The 26,900-nt window shown below is 45.6% G+C and overlaps 1 protein-coding gene, 1 long non-coding RNA gene and 2 other non-coding genes across 4 annotated transcripts; 3 read left to right on the forward strand and 1 right to left on the reverse strand.

Annotated features, from left to right (window-relative positions):
• Positions 1 to 1,412: 1,412 nt before the first annotated feature.
• LOC149366170 (uncharacterized) lies at positions 1,413 to 12,078 on the reverse strand. The gene is made up of 6 exons (XR_016288491.1): positions 11,982 to 12,078; positions 9,374 to 9,433; positions 7,123 to 7,164; positions 3,591 to 3,611; positions 3,391 to 3,471; positions 1,413 to 1,424 (listed from the first exon to the last, which is right to left on the reverse strand). It is a non-coding gene; the product is annotated as an uncharacterized LOC149366170 (long non-coding RNA).
• A 3,290-nt stretch (positions 12,079 to 15,368) lies between these two features.
• TRNAA-AGC (transfer RNA alanine (anticodon AGC)) lies at positions 15,369 to 15,441 on the forward strand. Its single transcript has one exon. It is a non-coding gene; the product is annotated as a tRNA-Ala (tRNA).
• A 2,430-nt stretch (positions 15,442 to 17,871) lies between these two features.
• Positions 17,872 to 17,944, forward strand: TRNAA-AGC (transfer RNA alanine (anticodon AGC)). Its single transcript has one exon. It is a non-coding gene; the product is annotated as a tRNA-Ala (tRNA).
• A 5,881-nt stretch (positions 17,945 to 23,825) lies between these two features.
• Positions 23,826 to 26,900, forward strand: LOC149366173 (carbohydrate sulfotransferase 11-like). Its single transcript, XM_089553408.1, has 2 exons — positions 23,826 to 23,956; positions 25,917 to 26,900. Exons 1-2 carry the CDS (start codon positions 23,864 to 23,866, stop codon positions 26,898 to 26,900), a joined length of 1,077 nt encoding a protein of 358 aa, XP_089409534.1. The 5' UTR covers positions 23,826 to 23,863.

The following is a 26,900-nucleotide window of genomic DNA, read 5'->3' on the forward strand; positions in this document are numbered from 1 at the left end:
ATTTTAACTTCCGCCCGCATATCCACTGGAACTGCTACCGTAGTTCATGTAAAGCTCTTTACAAACGTATTTATCAACGAAAGGCCAAAGTACAAGTTGCCAGAGATGTAGGAGGACCGCGAAAAGATAAATTTGTTCAAAATCGAGCCCTAAAGTGAAACGGCCTAAAATGTATGTGGTCGTTATCCTTCATACACAGAGATTAGAACAATTTTGAATTTTGCAATTGAATTCCGGCCTGCGCGTCAGCACGTGGTTTTGTGGGCCTTAGGCACTAAGATATTATAAAAATGTGCCGATATCAATTAATAAGTAACCAATAAGTAATTAATTTTTCTTCATAAAATCTGAAAGCTTTTCGCATTTCTGCGATCAAGAAGCCATTAGTGATGACGTCCAGGAAATTCATAAATTTACCGGACGTTTTCACTGGATGAGCATTAACGGCTTTAAGGCCTTGGGTCCTCGGAGTCGGCTGACTACCGTTCCCGTTTTATCTAATTTACAGTATTTGTTTTAAAACTGGGGACGACCGGCGCCACCGAGGGAGAGGGGGTTAGGTGAATCAAACCCCTTCCCAGAAAAAAGAAACAAAACAAAACGAAGTTTGTAGCGTCGGGGTATGAGATGCTGACGGCTCTCTGCTCGTCATTTCTCATACATAAGACAAACTCAGCCGTATTTTTTTTTACTCAAAGCTCTGAAAACAAGTCACCGTGAAGGACAGCGTCTTTTCCTGCAGTACTACTACATCCGCGTACACGCGCTGCTGTGAAATCGATGGGCCGAACAAGCACGATTCCCTGCAGCCTGAGGCCGGCAGGGCAAGCGGAAAGTATTGCCTGCGAAGGTCTATCGGGTGTAAAAAATGGCTGAGGCTTAACTTCGTTAAGCCTGGAGAATGCGAAGCATAGTCGTGTCGCGTAATTTGGAGGCGCACAACCACAGCGACGGCGCGAGGTGGGCCCCCGTTTCTCCACTGCCGTGACGTCATCGTGTCACGTGGTGTGACGTCATGTATCACGTGATTTGGAGGCGCACAACCACAACGACGGCGCGAGGTGGGCCCCCGTTTCTCCACTCCCGTGACGTCATCGTGTCACGTGGTGTGGCATGGCATCATCGTGTCACATGGTGTGACGTCATGTATCACGTGATTTGGAGGCGCATAACCACGGTGAAGGGCTGAAGTGGTAGCTAAAGTAGTATGCTTCGCATAAAAGGCAGCAAACTTTATTTGCACGTTCATAGCGCTAAAAGGCCGGGACGCTCGTCTGTGCACTATCGCGCACGGCGTTCGGCGCTGAGGTGATGGTGCAAACCCTCTATGCTTGTTTCATTTGAGTATCGATGGCGAAACGACGCGCCGCCAGGCACGTAATCTGAGAGAGGTGAGATGCTTGCTGATCACATCATCCGGCTCCCTAAACAAGAAAAGTGGAAAAGAGCAGGGAGAGAAAATTTGCGCTAACTCTGGTGCGCTAACTCTTGCACTCTTTTTTTCCTTGCTGACGATGACATCCCGAATTTCTTATCTGACTCTCGCTTATTATATCTTTTTTAACCTTATTGCTCGTTTCTCATGACAGTATCATTATTCAGCAGCTATTGTTTCATTCCTTGCTCCCTAAAAACTTGTCTGCATTTTTGTTACTGTGTTTTTTTTCTTTTCTTGTTTAGTTTTTTTTCTTTACCGTGCCAAAGTCCTCAAATATGCTACTTGCTCCTGTTCTGCTATTTTGTTTTACCTTTTGTATATTGCATATTGCCTTGTTGGACTACGATCGCCTTTGTGTTGACACTTACTTGACCTGTGTTATTTTAGTGTATGTGATGTCCCACTCCTGCGACGGCCTCAAATGTGAGGCTAGCAGTATGTTCAAATAAAAAAAAATAAAAATAAATTTTGACCTGAGGTTAAAGACAGCGAGAGCAGAGGTAAGAGATTCGAACGCAACAACCGTCGCTCAGAGGAAACGCATGAGGAGCTAAGACCGGGCAATATATACGCACGTAGGAGTGTTTTATGGCGAAAGCCTTTAATGGCTCATACCCCTGTCCGTTCGTACAGCGTTACATCCAGCCCCTGGGGTGACTCACCGACGATGACGGGTGTCCACGGAGATATGTGAGACAGTTACTGCGCATTTTCCTTTCCTCAAATACAATTTTTATTTTCTTCATTACGGCCCCTCTTTCTTCTTTCACTGCCACTTCCTCTCTTCCTGTACGGTGCGGTTCTGGTGCCAACCGAGATGAAAGAATTCCTTTCCTCAAAAAGCGTTGCGTTCAAAGGGCAAGGCATCGCGCCGAACGGGTGATAGCGTTCCGTGGATTCCCTGGACGCGCTACAACACGTTGTCGTGTGCCATTCCTAAAGGCGCAGCTTATATGTAAATAATTAGAATTTAATTAGTATGTAGTCATCAATAAGCAATTAGCCATTAATTAGTCATTTGCCATTACTTAGTAATTAGTACTTAATTATGTGTGCCGTCATCCAGTGGTGACGTCACCAGTTCCACAGAGGCACTCAAAGTGCTGCGGAAAACGCTTTCGCCTATACGCACTTTAGACAGTGGTAGTGTTTCAAAGGCATTTCATGTTAGAAATGGTGTGAACATATTCGACGCGGCTAAAAATGTTGAACTGTTTGAATGTAAATTCGCGACACTGAATGAAGTTTACGTGCCGTTAAAACGTATTGGTCATTCGCATTAGCCCTTAGATCATTAAATACAACCTACTATAATACCGCGGAAAGTTAGGTGGGCGGATAATGTCAAGAAGTTTGCGGGAATACGGTGGCCGCAACTGGCAAAGGACAGGGCTGATTGGAGAGATATGGAGAGGCCTTTGTGCTCAATTTGGCGCAGTCAGGCTGACGTAGATAATGGTATTGACCTTCCCCGGTTAAAATCTCATTTTGCCGCTCGCGTTACAATAGCCTCGACCATGTTTATTTCTTGCTGACAGTACGGCCACCAGGAAATGTTTGTGGAGCGCCTCTTATAGGCGAGTGAACTGAATTATGAAAAACAACTGCGGGCTTAACAGGCGAACACACAGGGAGAACATACACGACGCACAAGACGTGTGCATGTTCCCCCCCTGTGTTCGCCTGTTAAGCGCAGAGTTGCTTTTCAAAGATCATGAACCAACTAGCTCGTCAAAAAACTAGTTCGTCAAATTGAATTACTCTGTGTGCAGTGGACAGAAATCGAGATCTAATGACACGCAGCATAAACTGCACAGTCAGAATTAGGCTGCTTACAGTTATTCCGGATTGTGCGGAAAAACAGCGGTGAAATTAACGTTAATAGCTCATTACGCGTCCCATAAACTTTCGAGTGCTCGTGTAGAACATTCAGCACTGCGTCCGTAACTCACCGTATATAGCGCTGTGCCCCTGCAGCAGTTTCGCGCTATGCACATTGCCTGCGTTGCGTTAAGAGTCCTCGGGAGGTACACCTAGATGGCGAAAAAAAAAAGAACAAAAACAAACTACCAAAGTATATGAGCGCAGTTACTCTAGTTGCGGGGGCAGGGAACAGGCGTTGTAAAGAAAAACAAACGGCGAAACTACGTACCAGTCTGAGGCATAGCTGAAGCTGAGGAGAGAGAAATCCCTGCTGTCAGTAACCGCAATAGCAGTGTAAGGGATAGGACTTCAAGAATACGGTAGCGACAAAGAATGAGGTATGACAGCTAAGCCTTTGTGAAAAATGATAAATCACTGTATGGTTGGCTACAACTCAAGAACTAAGCGGCAAATGCCCGTGTAAGGCGGCCGTCCAGCCAATGGCGTCGGGCCTGCTGTCATTACATCGTGATTAATACCCTTTGTTACGTTTCGCCTTCGTCGTGAGGAAAAATCGGCGGGGTTGCAGCGGAATGCCGATGAGTCACGAAAGGCACGCGGGGTGAACGCCTGAATTAGCCACGGAAGCGGCGTCAGTATTCCACCCCTCAACTAGCCAGCCAGCTCTGCAGTGCACCCTCCAATACAGAAAGAAGTTAGCTGCCAAGGTCGGCAGTACTTGACATTCCGAGGGGCCTGGGGGCCAGCTGAGTCCAGTCATCAAGTTTGACAGCAGCATCCGTCTTCTATAGTCCGTCTCACAAGCTGTTTGCAGCACTACGAAAGGTAAAGCTCTCTCGTCCAATCAGGATGGCGCGCACTACATTAGTGTGTTCCTACGCGCCTGTGGTTCGATCCACCTGATGTCCAGGTGGCTTCTTTCTACCTATAGCAGGTGGCGCTTGATGTCTTTTTATTCTTTTTTTGGTTTGTTTTTGGACAGGCGAACGCCCGTTCCAAAGGGACTAGCCCCACTTTTTTTTTGTCGCAACCTGTTCTCATCAGTTCCTCTGTTGTCGCGTCGCAGTAAATTTCAGTAATCGTGTCATGCGCATATAAATTTATTTACTCCAGCGTGCCGAGGCAGCCGAGTGTTGATGGTGTCGAAATGCAAAACAAGTCCATGTGCTGCGCGAGAGGCAACGCACGTTAAACGGCCCGCGTTCAACAACAGTCGGCCCGCGTTCAACGTCTCCGTTGTCCACTTGTAAAGCGTTCGCTCGCTCACCTGCGTGAGTTTTGCCGTCCTCTTGATGAGCGCATTTGTACTCCAACTGCCCCCGCACTCGACGCGAAGCGCTTCAAGAACATTTAAAGCCACCTGCTTCGCCTGCTTGGGGAAACAGCGCACTGTCGGTGTAGAGCACACAGGAGACACAACAGACTCGACCGACGCCATGTTGGAAAGTGGCGACGCATCACTACCTCGCAGCAGGCCTCCGCAGAGCTGTGTCCGTACGAGCTTTGTCTGGTAATTTCACCAGTGATTGAAACACTCCCTACCATTTAAATATACCTGTCTAAATCATGTTTTTAGTTGCAATGCTTATTGTTTTGATTAATAGTCGTACACTCCTCAAATATTCGAGGGACTATTTTCTGCGTTTCTGCAGCCCTGATTGGACGAGAGAGCTCTACCTTCCGTAGTGCTGCAAACATCTTGTGAGACGAAGTATAGGAAGAAGTTAACAGCCAGCGTTTCTCCTGCACCGCGTGGACTTGCACGTAGCCTGGACCCTGCACGTGCGACCACATGAAAAGCGCGGGAACGCTGCTCGCGGACATTCCAGCGTCTGCGCGACGCAGGTGCATCCTTCTCTCTCTCCCCCATACGTGTCGGGGGCGTGTTCCCTAATGAAAGGGTGTGTGATGGGTGCCTCAGTGGACTTTCAGGACACTCCTTCCTCGACAAACCCGGCCCCCATCTAGGGAGCCCAGGGAATGGAAACGCTATAAAACTCGGCGCCTTGTACGGCCGAGTAGCTCCTGACCATCGAGCTCATCGTTATCTAGCTTCTCGTCATCAAACTCCTTGTTATCGAGACTCTCTTACTGAAACGTTCTCTCAGTTGCTGTTTGTATATAATGTAAATTTACGGGTATAAAGTTCTTCTTCATGTCTTTCCCATAACCTCGTCTCCGACCTCCCTCATCCCCTCTTCGACCCGACCATGCTACCTGAGCCGCAACAACTGGTGGCAGCGGTGAGGTGCTGCCACCACGACTCATAATACCTTGAACCTGTTAGTCTGAAAACAAAGGCGGCTGACAGGCGGGAGGGAATTAACCGCGGTAAAACCGGATTACCGCGGCGTCATGAAGACCGGTCGACGCCTTTGGATAGAGGGCCTATTTTCACGCGAATATGTAGCTTCACTCTTGAGTTGTATCTGACAATAAGCGTTTTGAACCCATTTCCTAGTCTCATTTTTAACGAGAATTCAGAGGAAAGAAAGACTACGTCATGGAAGTGATTGTGTTGTGTGCAACAGGTGAAGTCGTTGCAAGCTTGGGTACACTTGCGTTCGGTGAATTTAAGGAAATAAACATAGTCAGCGAAAAAGGAAGATGCACTTAGACATCTATCCTACTGAAACCGAACAGTCGTGACGCATACAAAACGCCAGCAGCCTGGATATTAGGGCAACAGAAAGAAAAATTCTCAATCCCTATTTATTACGAATAGCAGTTTAGTTCTTTGTTGCGTTCGAAAACAATACATCAACAGTTGCTTGTCAACGTGAAACGTCGAATGAATTAAGAAGAGTTATATGCATATATTTGGTTGCTTTATTGGTTTGTTGGGTTTTAACGTCCCAAAGCAACTCGGGCTGTGAGGGACGCCGTAGTGAAGGGATCCGGAAATTTCGACCACCTGGGGTTCTTTAACGTGCTCTGACATCGAACAGTACACGGGCCTCTGGAATTTCGCCTTCATAGAAGTTCAGCCGCCACGGCCGGGATTGAACCCGCGTCTTTCGGGTCAGCAGCCGAGCTTCATAACCTCTGAGCCACCGTATCATCTGTAGCCGCAACTTGGTGCCAATAGGTTTGAGAGCGCTGTCATATTAAGAAATATTCAAATGCTCGCTACATAAAAAGCAGGTTTCCCTCATTATGTATTAATCGAACGAGCGGAAATCAATAGAGTATCGAAAATCTGTGGTGTGTCTGCAATTACAGAACCTTATTGAAATCCACCACTTTTTCAGCAAGTGAAGTTCAGGGAACTCCAGAAGGGAAGTAAAGGTGCGACCTTCTGCGCTGTAAGCATATAGATAAACGATGAGATTGTTTTTATTCTTAGAGCAAACAATGTTTGAGCAGATCTCCCATCAAGACACTCTTCACACCACTGCTCTTCGCATCAGCAGAGGAATTTGTGGGAAGCAAGGGAACCAGCAAAAATTTTGTAGACATCTGTCCCAGTATACGCGCATATAATGGCAGGCCACACACACACACACACACACACACACACACACACACACACACACACACACACACACACACACACACACACACACACACACACACACACACACACACACACACACACACACACACACACACACACACACACACACACACACACACACACACACACACACACACACACACACACACGCGCGCACACACACACACACGCACACACACATGAAATCACAATGCTTAACGAAGCACGATGAGTTCTGTCAAATATCAATCCCAGCATTATGAAAAAAAAACTTCTGTTCCCTTAAAAAACAAAAGCCACGCACCGTATCTCGGAAGTCATCTCTTGGACACGTGCAACAGCGAGACTGCATTTAGAAGAAGGATTAAAAAGTTATATTGATGTAAATGAGCCAGTTATAGTAATCATGCAAATGTAGTTTGCAGTGTAGTTTCATCTGATTCCCGTTATACATCCAGTATATTCCTAAGCTGTATTCAGGCACTTTAATAAGCTCTTGGATTTGTGTAAAAAAGAACCAGCAAAAACAATACCATTACTCTTGCGAGCGGAAATTATTATTATTTACCCGTTGCAAACGTATGTCCGACTTAAAAAACACGAAGTAGAAATTGACACAAGCCACATGCGCAAGTTGACAACTGTTCATACCTTTTCGAAGGGGTGTATCTTTATATAGATGGTATTAAAATCCCCAAAAATACTGTCATACATGCACATCACCGTTTCCATATTGTCCACTACCCCGCATTTGCACCTCTATCATATGTATCTGATTTTTTTTTGAGCGTGACCGATGACATTACTTCATTTGTCCTCTTATGCTCTCCAAGCATCGCATACGTTTAGGAAGACGATCCACCAACTGGCTTCTGCGTTAGCTCTGTTGCATGATTATTTCATAAGGTACCATTGGAAGAAATGAAATCGTTTAAGCTATACTTTGTATTGCTTTAATCATAATTGAACTAACGTTAAAATGTCGTGTAAAAAGCTACTATTTTCAATACCCAAAATGTACTCACTCGCCTTGTAGCACAACAAAACTACTTCTATGAGCAGCCTACTTCCGCCAGTTATGTCAATGATCGTATTTGAGCCTACAATATAAGCCAATTTTAAGCTATTCATTGGCCAGTACCAGCCCCGCGGTTCAGTCATCATCATCATCATCATTTACACTTAAGGGCCCCGGGGGGCATTACGTAAAGGGGGGGGGGAACAGTAATCAAGTCACAAAGAACAAAGTTGGAACATAAACTTAGACACATGTAGATACAGCTGTGAACACTTCAAAAGAAAAACAAGCGAGTAAGTAGGTAAACACAAGAAAAAGAAAGAAAAAAAAGAAAAGAAAAAGAAAAAGGGTCTTCAACAGGAATCATTTGGGGAATAAATCAATTAACATCTGTTTAAATTTTAGGGAATTAACTTCATTCACAACACTGTCTGGAAGGAAATTCCACTCGGCTATGGCAGCTGGCAAGAACGAGGAATTGAACGCATTGGTTGAACCATGAATGCGTTGAATAATACGGCAATTAAACAAACGTCGCGATGATCTTAAAGGGGGCAAAATTAGGCTCTCACGCAGTTGGGGAAAATTATAATAAAGTTTATGAAGTAGACAGTCAGAAGCTCTGGCTTGTTGGCACACTATAAAGATGACTTAGCTTATATGGGAGTAAAAAAGGAGTAATCTGTCCTTCAGCGCACTTCATTTCATGGGCTTGTTGTTCTGCCCAAGCCCTGGGGTAGATTTCCGTCCCCAAAACATACAGATCACTTCGGAATCAAATTCCCTCTTCAAAGCATGCGAAGTTCTAGCAGTCACGCAGAGTTTAACCGAGGTTTAAATCTTTATTCGCTAACCTCAAGAACTCCAGTTCAAAGCATGCGAAGATCTAGCAGTCACGCAGAGTTTAACCTAGGATTAAATCTTTATTCGCCAACCTCAAGAACTCCAGTGCCACGTTTTAAAGCCTCCTCCCACTGCTAACTGTATCAAGTTATCATGCATTGTAGGGGGAATGTAGCTCCGTTGCCAAGAGTAAGTATTGTGGGTATTGAGGGATCGAAATCTACTCCGGGATTTGGGGAGTTTACCATACCCTACAAGTTGTGCACTAGAGGACAGCTGACTCCCTTTTTAGTCCCCTATAGGTTATTCGTGCGTAGGCAGTGTCGCATATGCACTACATGAGCCTGCTCTAAACGCGTATTGCGTGGCGATGCGTTGTAAGTGCGGTGCACAAGGCTCCTTTAGTTGGAAATTATATTACAGAAGGCTCGATTAGGACCGACAGGCTTCCAGCTGAAAACTTAGCTTGCTGTTAGCCTTTGCTCCTCTTAGTGCTGAACTCCCTCTGTGTTCTTGTACAGAGTTGCAACGGCCTTGGGTTAGGGTTGATGCACCTCGCTTTGCATCGCATTTCTTTCAGCTGCTTTAAAGTTAATAGAATTCACCGTTTTAGTTTCTCATCGACTGGCGCTTGCACTTGCGCTAAATCTGACAGGCTTTCGGAAAGAACCGAAGTTTGTATATGAAGCCTTACCTCGAATGCTGGCGTTTCGGACCTCAAGCAGAAATATGATACTCGACCTTGTGACGTCAGCTGCGAAAGGAAACAATGTGCGCAAAAATTCAAAGACTGTTGTTGTATCACATCTTAGTTTTGAACCCAAATGATTTTTACCAAAAAGTAAATTTTCTTGCTTTTGCTGAAAACGTGTCGCTCTACACAGCTATTTAAGCGCAGATGAAGGTTAACTGAACGAGTGCGGCATTCAAAAGCCGCACTCGCCTGTGTTCGCTTTTGAATTCAAAACATTTATGGCTGACTGAAAGCTCGTAATCAAACCGAATAAGAGTGCTGTTCCTGATTTTTCTCCTACTGACGGCACAAAAATGCGTGCGTAGACAAAAAAAGAACATAAGTTAGGGCATACAAGCTTTTACCACGATCCGGGAGTGTCTGTTTGCATCAGTCATAGTCGCATTCAAACTTTTTAATTTACTGTATGCCCACTTCATTATCTACTACTTGCCTCTAAGACATTCATCTATTTCGCCTCCGTATTTTGCTTTGTCTGGCATCATTCATAGTTCCATCCAACATTGCAGAGTCGACTAAAGCGCTCTTCCTTGAAAAAAGGCCGCCACCGTCTGGAAGACGTTGAAGTAACGAGCATTAGCTATCCACCGTATTGGACCATGACGTCATCATTGGCACATGGCAGATGGTTGTTTCTACAATGCTATTGTAGATGGCGCTGCAAGTCTCAACGCGAGATGTGCTGTTTTCTACTTGCTGCCACAAATGGCGCTGCGATCTTAGGATGGTAGCAGACCCCACGAAATCTCTAAACGTGATGAATAGTTGCTGCCACAGATGGCGCTGTGATCTCAGGGTGGTAGCAGACCCCACGAAATCTCTAAACGTGTTGAGCAAGGGCTAACGCTCTTAAAACTCTCTTGAAAACCAACCAGCGCGGCAGCTATACACAAACTGACGCGGAATTGGCTCCTTACAGAAAATCTGAGTGAACACTTCGTAGGCGCATTTGTCAGGGAAGAACAATGGAACCAATAAAGAAATACAAGACGAAGCCCTAGTTCTTTCCTCGCCTAGAGCATGTGGCCGTCGCATGAAGGACATCTTGTAATCAGACGGCTTGTCAACAAACACTACTTGCGTACGCATGCAGCCTGCAGCCCCCCGGCAGAAAGCGAGCGCCTTGAATACATTTGCTTGTCAGGCAGGAAAGTCGACTCAAGCTGCCATGTGTCCGGGCCTCCGTGGGACGCATGAATATTCTAGCAGGCTAGCATTGATTGCCTGACGGGAAGTCTCCGTCTTTCACGTTAACCACGCGCGAAGTCACAGATGAGAGGCTGTTTGGAACTTCCTGTATTGCTTGCCTCGACTGCTGAGACAGGCTTGAAGGAATGCGCGTAGCGGAAGAGAATGAGAGAGGGAAAGAGATACAGCAGTTAAAGAAAACATAGGATGTTAACCAAACTCTGACTTTAATGGCATCGTTTGGTTGCATCCCATTAATAATGTTAGATATTCCCGTCTGCATCTTCCATTCGGATATCTGTTGGGGAGGTGTTAATGTACTGACTAGAAGTCGGCCAGTGTCTCTCTAGTTCCATAATAATGACGCATTACGAAAGAAAAAAAAACTTTGAGATCACTGCTGCGATCCGCACTGGAGCAGTGCGAAAGCAAAACGTTTACATACTATGTCGACGTCCGCGGCTGTTCTGACGTCCATGTACTATATCGATGTCCACGACTTTTTTGACGTCTAAGTGTACTTTTCGCGCTTAATTAATTAGCTAATGACACCTCATAAACTAAAGTTTTCCGGCGGCAACATTTTATCACACGCTATATATCGCAACCACAATTCCCCACATTTATCTTAAGAGAACAACGCAATCGTGCGGGCAAATTTGCGGGCATTTTTTGCTGACGCGACAGAGACATAGAATGCACTCGCATTGATATATTACACCAAAGCGACGTTTGCGTCAGTGCGCTTTTAAATGTGCTGAGGCAAAGGCAGATACGTAGTGTCTTCCTTTGAGCACCCGCAAGAAGACACTGCATTCGCATCGGTTGTATATCGTTATTCATTTTTTTTTTCATGTCTGCCTCCCAGTTCCTTTCACGAGGTTGGGTTGTAGCGTTCTGGGTGCATTTATTAGGGCGCTTGTCACTGTACTGCTACCTTCTGTTCATTTTCGCAGTTTTTTATTTTTGTATTACTAGCAGCCCCCCCCCCCCTCCCCTCTCCACACTGAGACCGTTAGGACGTTCTACTGTATTTATATACATCGCCAAGCCAGTATTTCATATTAAGTGAAAGAAAGTTTAATTTGGATTGAAGTGCGGTTTTCTACCCTTCACTCCCTGATATGAATGAAAGGACTGAGAACAAGAACATAAATAACGCGAACATAAAATTGTACAAGCTCATGAAAGTTATGAGTAGAGCGCTTTGAAGACTTAGCTATATAGTGAACAAAAACCCGTAAGAAGTCTGTTTTGTCCGCGGTGTCAGGACGTCCGTCACATTGAAGTTATAGATAAGCACCCGAGATTGCATGAACAGCAGTAAGAAGCTAGCTGAAAAGGCGGAGAAAATGCTCACCTTGAAAAAGATGGAGGCTGTCAGGTTTGTAGTAGCAACAATAACGACTACGAGGACAAAAAAGTGGCTCCGTGACATTCCCCGGGGGCGTATTTCATTTGCCTGGAAGGAACGGAGAGTATATCGAACCTTAAGTCATACCAACACGCATGTTACTATCTGTCTCCGAGTTGCTTTTGGTCCACAGACATGGTAGCTGGCGGTGGCTCAAAGACAAACCGAAACATGGAACCTGTTTGGTTTCACTTGTTTCTAACTCACGGGTGGTACAAGTCGCTAGACAAGATTATGTCTAATCTTTAATAGCGGACTAGTAGTCAGCATATATCACTGCAATACGTAGACCGCGTTATGGTCTGCTTAACTGAGGAACAGTGGAAGTGGCACAGTGCTTGTGTGTCTTTTCTACTGGGCGGCTATTCGCCGACAGGTACAAAAGCGGTTTAAAAACTCCGCCTCTTTTTTTTTATTTTCATAGCAGCATGCAGTTCTTATTCAATAAACAGTTCCAAGTAAACAGTATGGTTGATGAACGCAACGGACAAACAATACAATATACGTTTACCCGAAAAGTGCACAAGGCATTGAGTGTCTTTTTATGCAGACGACTTTGGTCGTACGAGCGCTCAAATACGACACGAGAACAATAACTACGGCTCAAAAACAAACTGAAACCTATTTGCAGCTTAAGAATACAGACAAACTATATTAGCACTTACACGGAGTGGTCCCCAACGCTTTACCACATTACATGGTCCCGCCAAAAGACACAGACAGCGCAAATAGACCACACCAACACCGGAGCAATGGGAGGCTTCGCTGTCTTGCTCGAAGCGCGAAGAACAGCTCAAGCTTATCTACATAGCTCGCAAGACGGCAAAGGCTACCGGGGCCCTGGACTAAGGCCTGACTTTCGCCGGGAGAACCTCTTTCCGACAATAAAGTTTTTCACTCACTCACTCGCGCCATCGAAGTGATAATCAAAAGCAATAATATTCTGCCTCCCTCAACCGGAATTATCGCGTTCTGTTATTCCTGTTTCAGTTGTCTTGTCTGCATTTCATTTGATGTCAACTCTACCAGCCCTGAAGGCGCAACTGACTTCGCGAGCCGACTTGCTCAGAAACTAACAAGTTTCGACTCGGTCTAGCCATCGTCTACTCCTCCACTCAAAACGCAACACATCTCAAAACATACCCACAAGGCACTTCCAGGTTTTTGAGGTGAAGAAGCTTCTTTTCATGTCGAAGTCGCCGAATCTCTGAACGAAGGATGTACAAATGCGACTGGCCGCCCGAAGCCACGCCAATTGTCCTCGTTCTAACGCCTCAATTCTCTCTCCATCGCGGACGGAAAGTGTAACGCATTTTCGGGACACACGGCATGACGAACAGCTGTGCAAAGTCGTGTCACATCTAAGCGACTCGGCACCGTCAAAGCCGCCTTTTCAGCCACACGCCAGAAAGTATTTAGATCCGTGTCTCTGCTCCGGGCGACAGGTGATGTTCGTGCTGGCGATCTTGTGACGCCGAGGGAATTCATTCAAACCTCTCAAACGATGAGAACGCACGCACGGGAGAAAGAGAAAAAGAATGGAAGTGCGTCAGTCCGAGTGAGCCGGTGGTAGCGGCGCTGTTCTTGAACTACATTCTGTTGCACCAAAACCCAGCATCATGCCGAAAGGTGTTGGCAAATTGCTATCAAGTTTGCCGCACCGACCACACCCCAGTAAAGCGAATTTTAGAGAGAAGAGCAAGAATTTTTGAGGCGTATACATAGTGCTTTTCAAAACCACTCGCCTGGTATTATGCGTCCTCTAACTGCGCTTAACGATTAAACAAGTTGGGCTAGTTGGTTTTGAGACACTGGCAGCGACATGTTAGCTAGCTCGAATAAAACAGCGGATACGAAAGCAGAGGGTTACGTCGAGAGCATGTTCTTGACTGAAAGAGCGCTAAGAGAACAGCACACGTGTAGCCTTTCGTGAGTTGTCGTTTTAGAGCTCTTTAAATCCAGGACTTGCATGAACTTGCCCAAGAGTCTGCCATTCGTGAGCACATTGGCAAGAAATCTTATGAACCGGACACACGCATCTAGTTGTTTAGAATGCTGTCTCGCTTTTTTCGTGGCCCCAAGCGGCTGAGGGTAGCTGTTGTCAGGCGCGCAGTTGAACGATTGTTGCGCCGCCTGATACCTACAGGTTGCTTATAAGGAGTACACACTGACATCACAATTGCCGCCACTTTGTACTGCATGCAACATGGCGAAAGGATGAAAACATATCTAATCGGCTTATCGCCATTTTTCCACTCTTAAAAAAATTTTTATTCTATAAAAAATTCATAGGCGTTTGTCTGATAGTATAGCAGAACTGTACTTAGATAACTTACCCTTAAAAATATTTTTAGTCAGTCTATAGATCTCCATAGACGTTTGTATATAAAGTGATAGGATTTCTATAGAGAAGTCCTAGATAACAGGCTGTAGGCAATACAAATGGTAAAGACAGTGCATAGACAATATAGAGATTTTTTAGGGCCATATACTTTTCGTAAGGTATGTTGCTGGGCGAGTTGGTTGGGGAACATCTTGAGAACAAACAGCGCTTACAGACAAAGGACCAGAACAAGAAGGACACACAACTGCGCTCAACAGCGCAGTTGTGTGTCCTTCTTGTTCTGGTCCTTTGTCTGTAAGCGCTGTTTGTTCTCAAGATACTTTTCGTAGACTTTTTTCTATAGACAGTTTATAGACTATGAATAGACAAAAATAAATATTTTTAGGAATGTATTAGAGTCGAGAAGTCTTCTACAGACTCATCGTGGTGGAGCAGCGCAAAGGACGGGACACAAGAAACAAGGAAGGACGTACACAGGCGCTGACTATCAACTGAATTTTTATTACGAAATACAGAGAATATATAGCAATCATGAGGGGGTGGAACATAGATAAACAGGTTGCTCGGTCACCGGAATCCAGAAGACAGTCACGTCAGTAGATAAAGTATATTGGTAAATGTGGTGGCGGTGAAAGACGATAAAGAGAAGCGGAGGGTGTATACGGCCAAGGAGCGAAATAACGGATGATCGGTAATGAAAGATGAGGTCGCCCAAAAGGGGCTAAAAGCTATAGACAATCAATAACAGAAATGATGGCATTAAAAACATAAAAATCGTTAAGAATAATTAAAAACACTTTAAAAACATCAATAACTGGTAGGCTGGGAGGTGTGAAGGGCCCTTCACACCTCCCAGCCTACCAGTTACCGAGAGTCCCTTAGTTACGGCAAGCAATACTCGGTTATTAGGGTTTGAAGCGGTTCATCACATGCTACTCTTTCGGCCTTGTATTGCATTAATGCTGTACTGAGTGCTTCGCTACACGTCCGGGGGTGTAGCTCAGATGGTAGAGCGCTCGCTTAGCATGCGAGAGGTACGGGGATCGATACCCCGCACCTCCACTCTAATTTTCTTTTTTCTTTTTCAAAAACAAAGTGAAGCTGTTTCGTCAGTATGCAATAATAAAAAAAGCAAATCTCAGCGATTTTTTACCCCCTGATTATTTAGGCGATATCTCTGCTGTGGATTTCAAACTAAGGTAAACGTAGGAGCTTGCGGGAGACTGGTGGTACAGGCAGTTACGAAGTTTAAGGGTATGCAGTGGTGTACTGTATACTAGAGGCCTTTGTCTTAGAGTGGACTTCAGTGAGCTGATGATGATGATAAGGCACTGCCAAGCCTGACTTGCAAAGATAATTTCGTAATTGCTTGGAGTCTTCATTGGCTGAAGCGGTGGCAATGAAAAGAGGAATGATTCGATAACACACAGTCTTGGCGGAAACTTGCATCAGGCTTTAAGGTAAGGATTGACGGACTTAAATGAAGAAAAGGAAGGAAGTGCCAGGTCATCGGAGCTGCGTGCGCATGCGCGGGCAACTGCTACTACTGTACCGCATGTACAGTGCCATATGTTAAGAGAAATTACCCGCGATGAATTGGCTGTTTCTTCGTCAACGACTGGTTTTCTCCAATACGGCAAATCAAACGTTCCTCTTGTATTAATAATACCCGAAAATTCTGGGCGAAAGCATTTTTGAATAAGAATTAGTTTACGGACGCCATTTTTTTTTCCTATATTGCAAAATTTCAGTGCGCCATAATCATTATATCCGCACATTTTCGTCGGCAGATTTGTATTTTTTTTTGCTATCGACGTTTTTGCTATCGTCAAGAGTTCCCCTTTGGTTTTCTAAGGCTGTTTTAGCTGCTCGATGAGAGCAATGGAAAAGCTATAATAGAAAAATTTTGCTACATTTGGGAAGAATAGAATATTACCCTCAGTATTTCCATACAAGTTCCTTACAGCATTCCAATGCTCAAAATTTTTATCCGAGAATGTTTGGACATGATTTCTTGTCCAAATCCGGGCGCGCAAAGCAAGAAATTAACAGAGACACATAATTACATTATGCACCGGGGGTATACTAACATTAGAGGTCATTGACCCCTTTACCGGAAGTGACATCATTTCCGGCGAGGAAACTCGCAAGGAAATTCGATCTGCGTAACGTCAGCCATGGTGGCGTTTGCTCGGAAGTCTCCAGTGTGTGTGTTAGATGCGGCTAAGTAGTTCGCGAAAGATCGAGGTCACGTGCTGGCTAACCAGATAGATATACGCTCGGTGTGTGGAATGTTCCGGGACGTTGGGCCTAGACCATAGAGTGGGCCTGACGACCGCAAAATCAGCGTGTTGCTATCGCAGCTGTTGGTCAGCTTTCCTTGGTTTGAAGGCCACATGTTCCACATGAGTAAGCACACATGAGTAAACAGTTTTGCTGCCCAAGTGCTTGTCAGTTTTCCTGCCTGCTGTCGACATCGCCACGGGAGCGTATCGCGTGTCAGTTCTAACGCGGATTGCTCTTCCTCCGAGGAAGCGAAAGATCTTTCGCTGGAGACATGTGCTAGCCTGGTCTTTTCACACGTTTTACACTAATGGCACGGCGGGGTTTAACCGATGTTAAAACTGAAGCTGTATATATAGAAAAGAAATCAAATTTACCTATTAATTTCTGTTTGAAAGCTTGCACACGGCTCTTCCTAAAGGTTTTCGATACTAATAATGATAAAGGCTGGAAAGCTAGTCACTATCGAAATCGCATGCTTGTACTAAAATTATTTCGCATAGTATGTTTTACAAATGAATCAATCGGAATAGTTGTGCAATTCTTCGCCTGTGTGCGGTGGATTGATAATGATTTTGATAAGCAGCCTTCTTTCTTGGTAACGTGATGGTACGAGCACCGTTGCCACGAAGTACCATTAATAGTGCGTAAGGATGGGTGCTATTACCCATTATGAGCTCTGTTGTCCCGGCTGCAGCATTACCGCGATCTCTTCGAGGGTTGCCATCCCTTTAATGCCGATTTGCCGCATTTGAGTGCATGCGTTCGGGGCTGGCTGCCTCCCTTAAGATTGAAAAAACCAACAACTGACGGTCCGACAATCAATCAATCAATCAATCAATCAATCAATCAATCAATCAATCAATCAATCAATCAATCAATCAATCAATCAATCAATCAATCAATCAATCAATCAATCAATCAATCAATCAATCAATCAATCAATCAATCAATCAATCAATCAATCAATCAATCAATCCGGTAATGAACATGGCCTCATACTAGGGAAGATCCAGCTTAATGTTTCTAACTCGTACGCTTTCTAAATGCATTGCTCCTTTTTTAACATAAAGTTTGCTCAGTCGCTGACTGAATGCAATAGCCGCGCAACTATATTCAGTTTATGCAGAAGCGTACCATCACATAATAGTAGTGGTCCATTTTGCGTTGTAGGCTTTTAAACCCCACGAACTGCGCCTCCGCACATCCGGGGGTGTAGCTCAGATGGTAGAGCGCTCGCTTAGCATGCGAGAGGTACGGGGATCGATACCCCGCACCTCCAGAAACATTTTTTCCCTCTTTTTTTTTTTTTGCCACCATCCAATGGAAGAAGAAGTTTCCCCAGACCCGGCCACATCTGCTGTAACACTTTTTTTTTGTTGCTGCCATTTTCACATGTTATCGCAGACATGCAATCTCCTTTTGTGCTATTTCTACACGACGTGAACTGTCACGCTTAATATGTCTAAGGGATTGTACGGAGTAGGAAGCAGAATGCGGTGTTCTGTAGTATTCAATCGCGAGAAAAAGATATGGTCATAATGAAGAACTCGCAAAACGATGAAGTTTTTCTGAACTTGTTCTTCGGGAGAGAAACGATAAATCATGAAAAGCCAGTCTATGAGAGAACTGCGAAATGAAAACAAAAAAGGAAAGCAGTGATTAACCATGACGGGTGAGGATGAGTAGGGTAAAAAAATAAAGAAACCGAAATGTATATCACCTTCCGCTGGACCGGAAGAGTTACCGCTCGTACTCTAACGATTACCTGAACCCCATTGGGCATATTCAAGACCAAGAAATGTGGACACTTTTTGCTTTCTGGGCTGTCACCGTGTTCCGCTTGGCGCTGAACGCTAAAAATCTTCGCAGGGATTTTGGATGCTCCGTACTACGCATTGATTTCAACGGTCACTGGAACTACACAGTGTGAGCCCAGGACGCCCTTCAGAGCCTGACCAGGCTTTGCAGTGTTGAGGTAGAGATGGTCACGATAATCACCACGTTTGCGCAGAACCTCATTCAGAGCCTGGCCAGGCTTTGCAGCATTCAGAAAGAGACGGTCATGATAATCACCACGTTTGCGCAGAACCTCATTCCAAAATTTGTGCAACATGTAATACTCAACTTTTTAGCGATATATTGTGTCCGTGGTTTATATCATTTTTATGCGTTTCTATAATCCGGTGGTGCTTGATGAAATAAAGAAAAGTGAGAACATGACCCACATGCAAAGTATGGCGAGTGCCTCTTTGTGCAAACGGCTACCTGCCTTTTCAAAACTGAAAGTAGCCTGTTGCAACCATGTGGGCATGGTAGTCCGAATGTTGACAGCGAGTGGATGTAGAATGAACATTTCTTGACTATTTTTTCATAGCAAGTAGGTTTCTTTACGTTCGCTTATTCGTTGTTTGTACGGCTAATTAAGCCCACATCATATAATAAAACTGCACTTTTTTTCTGAAGTGGCTGTTCCCTATTGGTGAATTGGACAAATATGATCCACTTTTTCAGAGGCTTACACAGGGTGGCCACTTTTTTCTCGAGAAGGGTTATTAAAAGGGAGGTCAAATTTTGTATATTTCATAATAAACTAACAGGCATCACTATGCCATACTTAATAAGCAGGTATTGTGCCCATACCAAAATTTTGATCGATTAATAAATAGGCAGCGTGTATTGCTCACAACGTTTTGTCCCACAAAGGGTTAGAGTAGGATACTCGTGTGTAGGCACCCGTCTCCAGCTGATGTGATTCAGAGACAATGCTTGAACACGCACGCACACACGCACGCACGTAAGCACACACACACACACACACACACACACACACACACACACACACACACACACACACACACACACACACACACACACACACACACACACACACACACACACACACACACACACACACACACACACACACACACACACACACACGTACGCACGCACGCACGCACGCACGCACGCAAACAAGTCCCATCGGCAACAGCTGCGCATATCTCGAACACTGAAGCTAATGTGGAGATCCCACTCTTAGTCCACAAACGCACCACTGAGCTCCTTTTAGTAAGGGAATGATTGAATGTAAACAAGGGTGCATTTCACCTATGCATGCATGGTTATTAATACGATAGTATTAGGAGCTAGAAGGCTCATTTGGAAAAAAAGATTGCGCCATTGGTCACACAGTTCTCAGGACCGCAAGTGACGCCTGCAGACCGAAAATGACGATACTTTTCGACGTATCTTCATTGCGCCCGCGTCACCTCTAGGCACCTTCGAAGAAACACGCAACCATCAGCTAGACCCGAGAAGATGTCTGGTTGTGTGCAAACAGTGTTGTAGGGGTCCGCGAAACACAACCACTAAAGGGCAACACAAAACTGGCTGTAAGACGTCAACAGCTTCTAATGCCATAACTCCAGCCGTGACACGAAAGTGGCCGCAATACCAAGGTTTATATCCCGGTATCGGATGTCCAGTTCGAAGAACAGAAAAACTGAGGCCGACATTCGCCACCTGCTGTGGTTTTGCCCGGCGCTGAAGCCGACAAGAATTCGGCCCATAGTGGCAGCGGGTCCCTCGCCGAATAATCCTGATTCATATACGGCTTGGGCGCAGGGACCACATCATCGCTCACTTCTCGACCTCATTACATCAGCGAACCTGTTTTAATTTATTTTAGCATCCTCGTCGTACATCATTACATACCTTTTTACGCCCTGAGCTAATGAACATCGTTTTAAGAAATAGGTAATGTAATTAGGTGTTTCTGTGAATTTTTAGAGTAGAGTGAGCTCACAAGCAAATGGTAGTTTAATAACGGAGCTCTGTACACATAACATAAATCTTCCCACCTTCGTCTAATTCGAGACGTTCATTCCTCCACGAATTCAGGTTACCACCTCAGAGGCGAGTGAATCTCTAACCCGTTCCCGCGCACCTGCGATCCAACATATTTACCGTCCCGAGATCGACGCATCCGTCTGAAGGAAGCGCGGCCGGCGTACGTGATAGGTGCGAGAGCACGTAGCCCTGGCGCCGTCCTCCCAGAGACAGTGGGGACGGCGATATAAATCAAAGTCCTTCGCGTGCCTCACGTTCTGTGCCGCACACGAACATCTTCTATCGTGGCGGATGCGCAGGCCACTTTCCTTCGAAAGGCTTCCCTTTTTCTCTGCGTTCCACAAGAGAAAAGACCCCTCTCTCCCCTTTCCCTTCCCTTTCCCTTTCCCTTCCATTTCGGCGTCCGGGTGTGTGCGCAAATACCGCGAATGAGAGTGGAAATGAAATGGTGCGGAATCGTGATTTCTGAAGAAGCGCTGCACGAAAGAGCTCAGAGTGCAAACGCAGCTCGGGCAGAGACGCCTAGGAGGAATGCATGCAGCGTGTATCGCGAATAACATGCAGTATTGGCCGAAGCTATCCAGGTGGCGGCGGGCTATGGAGGTGGGCACTGAGGCAACGAAGGAACGACAAGGCGGCACAGGAGGGTTAGCTGATGCAGGATCAGGTGCGAACAGAGCAACTTATCGTTTCGTAGGTCCATCAAGCGAAAACGTTTAATAAAAGTTTGAAACATCCACCTTCTCGTCGTTGCTGGCTTCAACATTTCATCAGTGAACAAAGAAGAAGCTGGCATATCTATTTTTAAACTTATTATTAGTGTTGGATAAAAGTTATCAAAGTCATGACATTTTCTGAGCTTTTAGAGGCGATCAACTATGTACACGCATTGATACACGCGTAATTAATAAAAGGTGAAATTCACAAACCATTCTGTCACTTGTTTATGTCATACCCAACAATTCTGGATGAAAATATTTTTCAGCAGGAAACCTTTGATGAACACAATTTTTCATATAATGTAAAATTTCACAATAATAATCAACCTATTCGCAGGTCATGAGACGAGAGTTTTCGTTTCTTTTTTTTCTGATAACGTTTTTGCTATCTTCAAAAGCTTTCCCCATCGGTTTTCTAAGACAGTCTTAACTGTTCGATGGGGTTAATGTAAATACTTTGAAAGATTTTGCGATATATTAAAAAGAATGAAACATCACCTTGAATATTTCTATTCCTGCAGTGTTCCAAGTTTCAAAATTTTTACCCGAGAATTGTGGACATGGTAAGCCCTTCCAATTTTTAGGTTGTTTTGCAGAAAAAGTTGACCTTTACACAAATTTAGCTCGCAACATAATCTTTGTGCCTCCATCTGCTGACAGTTTAATATTGAGAAATATGTTGGGAAATGTGGTTCGGGGGGGGGGGGGGGGGGGGAGGGGGGTGTACCTCGAAGATCCGATAATCTTGAGCGGGCAGAAAATGAGGAGTACTGGTATCTCTGCAGGCTGCGTCGTAAGGGTTACGTAGACCATTACGGGGATGAACAGGCAGCAGGAACCTAGAGTAGGAAAGCAAAGGTGTTAAGAGAGAGAGGTTGTAGAGAAATGAAAGTGGAGAGGCTGACCAGACTCCTTTCTCCTTGACTACCGTGCAGTAGGGTACCTGTAACTGAGACTTTACTGTGCACGTCAAGAACTATATTGGCAAAACGCAGATTTATTGGCAGCGGCACGAATGCTTTGACCATTCACATTTCACGTCCAAACGAATAGCGACAAAAAGGCCGTCACTCAAAAGGTTTTCCTTCCGATACCAAGACGATTATCGGCAGGAACAAGCTCCAGCTTTCCCAAAGCTGCATGCTTATTTTTTTGATTGCATGTGGAGGACAGAAAGAATGTATGCTACATTCAGCTAATAGCGTGCATCATTGTAAAAGCCAGACGTGGCTTCTAGCCAATCAGTGAACGGTGCTACAAAAAGGCTAGTTTGCCCTGTGATTGTCCAATGACGAAGGAAGTTGCCGTGGTTACGGTGGTATCCATTGACATTAGGAAAACAGCACGTATAGACGGCGCAGAAACCTCGCGAGAGAACACTTTTTCCTGCACGCTCTGTAGACACAGTCCAATATTGCCTGACAGGAGGCATACTACCCACAGCATACTGCACCGTACTAACGAAGTAGCGAGTATACAAGGGCCGCGTCCTGGGCCCCGACGTCGATTGAAAAGCGGCTTTCGGGTAAAAGAGCCCTCCGTCTTTTGCGGCGCGCTCTAACACCGGGTCTACGGAGGAAAAGAATGAAAAAAAAAAAGGCCACGGTAAAGAAGAGAGGCGAGCCAGAAAAAGGTTCAGTCCTTGGGCACGAGAGAGAGAAAGGGAGAGAGTGAGAGGTGTTATGAGTTAGACATAACGTAAGGGCTGTTTCTGCGCCATTTTCATTCCTTCTTCGCTCATTTTTTTTCCCTCGCGTCCTCGGCACAAGCTGCCACAGCTGCCGCAGACTTCGCTTCCTTCCACATCCGTTGCCGCCTTCACGGCTGCCGGCCCAGGGCGTGAACTACGGCGTGGTCATCTGCGCGCTCTCTATCCACGCAAAAAAAAAAAAAAAAACGCCGCTGCAGTTGGAGACACGATCTGGCTGGGCGGGAGAACCCCAGGTGCCTCTGCTTCGTGACACAGGTGCGGGACCCGCCGCCGGCACGCTTTTTGAGGTCCGCATCTCTTTGGCGAAAACGGATATTCGGCCGCTGAAGAGGAGCCCAGGATGAGATTATCTCATCGGAGGAGACGGACAGTCTGCAAACTGCGCCCGACCAGTGGTGACTGCGTGATAACGGAAGCGAGGGAAGATAAGCTGGGAAGAATCCTGGGAAGATTGGGTGCCTAGCAGCGATACTGGAATGCTTTGACGAACGAACTGACAGCTGGACATGTCACGCTGGAAGACACTGGTTGAACGGCGTTAACCTGCTTCGGTCACCGCGGTCTGCAAACGATACATCTGACGTAAGAAGATCTACGAACCTCAGCAACCTCTGAAGTTGCATCGGAGATAATCACCTACCAAGGAACATGTGGATTACACTTCATCCAAGCATTGAGCGGTTTGGTAGAGCGAGGCAGGAAAGGCCTCTTCGGTAATTCAGAACTGCGTCGACACCCTTCTATGCGACGACGCAGTTAACAATGTCTTGATGTCTCAGTAGGGTCGTACGTTACCCCCAACAACAAAGGGCAATTGACCGAAGCCTTAACAGAAATATGGCGTGAAGAGATGCAAGTCAAATGCCTTACCAGTTGTTCTTTTCCGACCATTCTTTCGAACTCAAAGCTTTGCTGAAAAATGAACAGGAGGCCATCCAGGTGTCGACGACTGACATTTACTTGCCTCTGCCTTTGTGGGTTCTCCTTGCTCCTGATGTCGGCATTCGTGAAGGTAAGAACAAGAATTTTTATTTATGTTTCTTTATTGACAGCCGATGCGGAAACAGTGAACGGCGTAGGGTTTGAGGAGAGAACGCAGCCGGGATTGGTTTGATGGTGCATTACGACCACTTCATCGTTGTACGTCACCACTCCTTCGACCATAGTGCTTATTTGCGATGGAGTAAAAACTGACCTTATTCCGGTGAAAAGTGCACTAAACGTCGCATTAAGCTCGGAAACTCAGCACATGACTGCAACATAGCGTGGTGCTTGACCCACTCATCCAATGGACAATAAAAAGAAGTTTGGGCTGCGTTTCGTAAGCACGCAAAAACAAAGCCCATAATAAGGCAACCCGTCTATATCCTGCAGCTGACAGCCTGCGATGACTAAGCACTGGCTCTAAATTTTGCTTGGGCCATCTACATTACAGGTGACATTTCAAATCTGAACTACCGCGATGTGCTCTAACACACCAGCCTGGTCGTGGTTGCTTTTGTTAGAGGAGAAATGGTTCTTAAGTGGCACCAATATAAATTTTTAGGTGTAACGGCACATGATTCCGCAGACAACCGCTCATGCAAGAGGGTGATCCGTACCCCTCTTTCCCATAGTAACAGTCCCTCGCTGCGAGCTTTCTTTCGAGTCACTATGACTGTCATTTTTGCACGTAATCATCGATTTGCTGATGGCGTTGTCCTGCTAACTCACTAAGGGTGAGTAAGTGAGGGTAAGTAAACAAGTGAAGAATTGCAGATCATGACTGATGACCTAAACAGGCAAAAAGGACGGTGTGACTAAAGTAAGCTCAACAGTCTGGGTGGGCAGCAACAGTTTTACGATAGGCGGCGAAGCATTAGAAATTCTAAAGGAACACATATATTTAGGGCAGGCAGTGAGCGCACATCCGGACCACGAGTGTGGAATAGCTAGGATAATAATAATGCAGTAGACTGCATTTTATATCCCTCAAGGAGAAAGTATACATGATTGTGCCTTTTCAGTAGTCAACACTGCGGCAGAAACGTGGATGCTAATGAAAATGGATGAACGTAAATTAAAGACAGTGAAGCGAACTATGGAAAGGAATATGGTAATTATTATATTAACAGGACAGAAGAGAGCACAGTGGGTCAGATAACAAACACGCCTCGATGGTATCCTGGCTTATTTAAAGCTGATGAAATAGGCGTTGACAGGACATGTGATGAGAGGGGCAGATAACCGATAGATTCTTAGATAAACGGAGTGGATTCCAAAGGAAGGTAACCTATAAGAGGGAGGATTAGAGTTAGGTTGACGGCAGAGACTAGGTAGTTTGCGGGAATACGAATGGCGCAACTGGCTGGAGACAATGTTAATTAGAGGTCATTAGAAAAGTCTTTGTCCTTCGGTGGGCGTAGTTAAGCTGCTGGTGCTGTTGTTAATGAAGATGATGAATAGATGTAAGAAAGTTTCGTGCCTAGAGGTGACACTTGGAACGGGAAAGAATAGTTCGGACGTGAACCCAAAAGAGGGTCATCCCCCAGCAAGGCCTATGAATAATCACTCGGGAAATGCTCCGAAGAAATGTGGGTTTGGGAAGAGAGCTAACACCGAGATTCTTTTCTTCGTTCAGTTACCTAGAGGATGGTAGATCATGAAAGGATAAATAAATAATAGTGTGGCGGCCTGACAGGAAAGGCTCGGTCATGCTTCCGGCATCTCTGAGAGACCCTAGCGAAATTTGAAGTCCAATTTTTCACAATATCGAATACGTACACAAAGTGATGTTCCAAATTTCGATGTGAGTGCTTTTTTATACAGAGAGGAGTGCTTGTGTACCTTTGACACGGCGTTCAGGAACAAATGGCACACTATACTCTCTAACATAGGTGAGCTCCATGGCAAAAAAAAAAGAAACTATGTACGTTTGGCTACATTTATGTACAGCACGTTTTTCATACAGTAGCTCTGTTTTTATTTTGCAGCTTCCCCGGTTGCATCCCTCTGCACATACGAAGCAATTTCTTGCTCAACAAGGTAGAGCATCGGAGCGCGTTACCGAACAATCGACACAGGCAAGTACGAAAGCAACAACTGTGGCCGTCAAAGGTCTCACTCAACACGTGCGGCGCTTCTGTCAAGGTTACGCCGAGCTGCAAAGCAAAAGATTAGCAGATAGAAACCAAACCGAAGCTTCCGCATTGCATGGCATTTACTGGAACTACAAGCAGCTGCTTTACGCGGTAAATCCCAGAAACAACCGCAGTGTCCTGTACTGCTCCATCCCCAAGGTCGCCAACACGAGCCTCAAGACACTCCTGCTAAGCCTAAACGAGAGTCACCGAGGAATGTACAGTGCATCTAGCATGCACTACTACGTTTACATGAAGATGGGCCTACCGTACGCGCTGTACAGGAAAGAGGTGAACATGACCACTCTGGCGAACGCCTTCAAAATCATGTTCGTGCGTCACCCGTTCGAGCGACTTGTGTCCTTCTTCGAAGACAAGACACGAAGGAGCGTGTCGACCGGGAGGTACTTCTACTACAAGTACTGGAACAAAGTCATGGTTAAGTACAGAGGCGCCGGGAACGTGGACACGAAGAAAGACCTCATCACGTTCGAGGAGTTCGTTGACCTCCTGCTAAGCATCGAGCCGACACACTACGACTTGCACTGGCAGCTGTACGCCCACCGTTGCGAACCGTGCCTTGTGCCGTACGACTTCGTGGGGACGCTCGAGGACGTGCCTGTGATGTACCGCGCGTTGGGCTTGCCCGATGGATCTCAGCTGTGGGCCAACAAGGGACCTAGTGACACCAAGGACATGACGCTGGCTTACTTCACCAGCTTGCCCAAGTCGAAAGTGGAGATGCTTTACAATATCTACGCTATGGACTTTGCGATGTTTAATTACAGCGCGGACGAGTACCTCAGTGCGGCAAAAGACAGCACGGGTGCCTCGTAG

Source organism: Amblyomma mixtum, chromosome 1 (genome assembly GCF_055824585.1).
Source record: "Amblyomma mixtum isolate Tamu chromosome 1, ASM5582458v1, whole genome shotgun sequence".
NCBI classification, from domain to species: Eukaryota; Metazoa; Arthropoda; class Arachnida; order Ixodida; family Ixodidae; genus Amblyomma; species Amblyomma mixtum.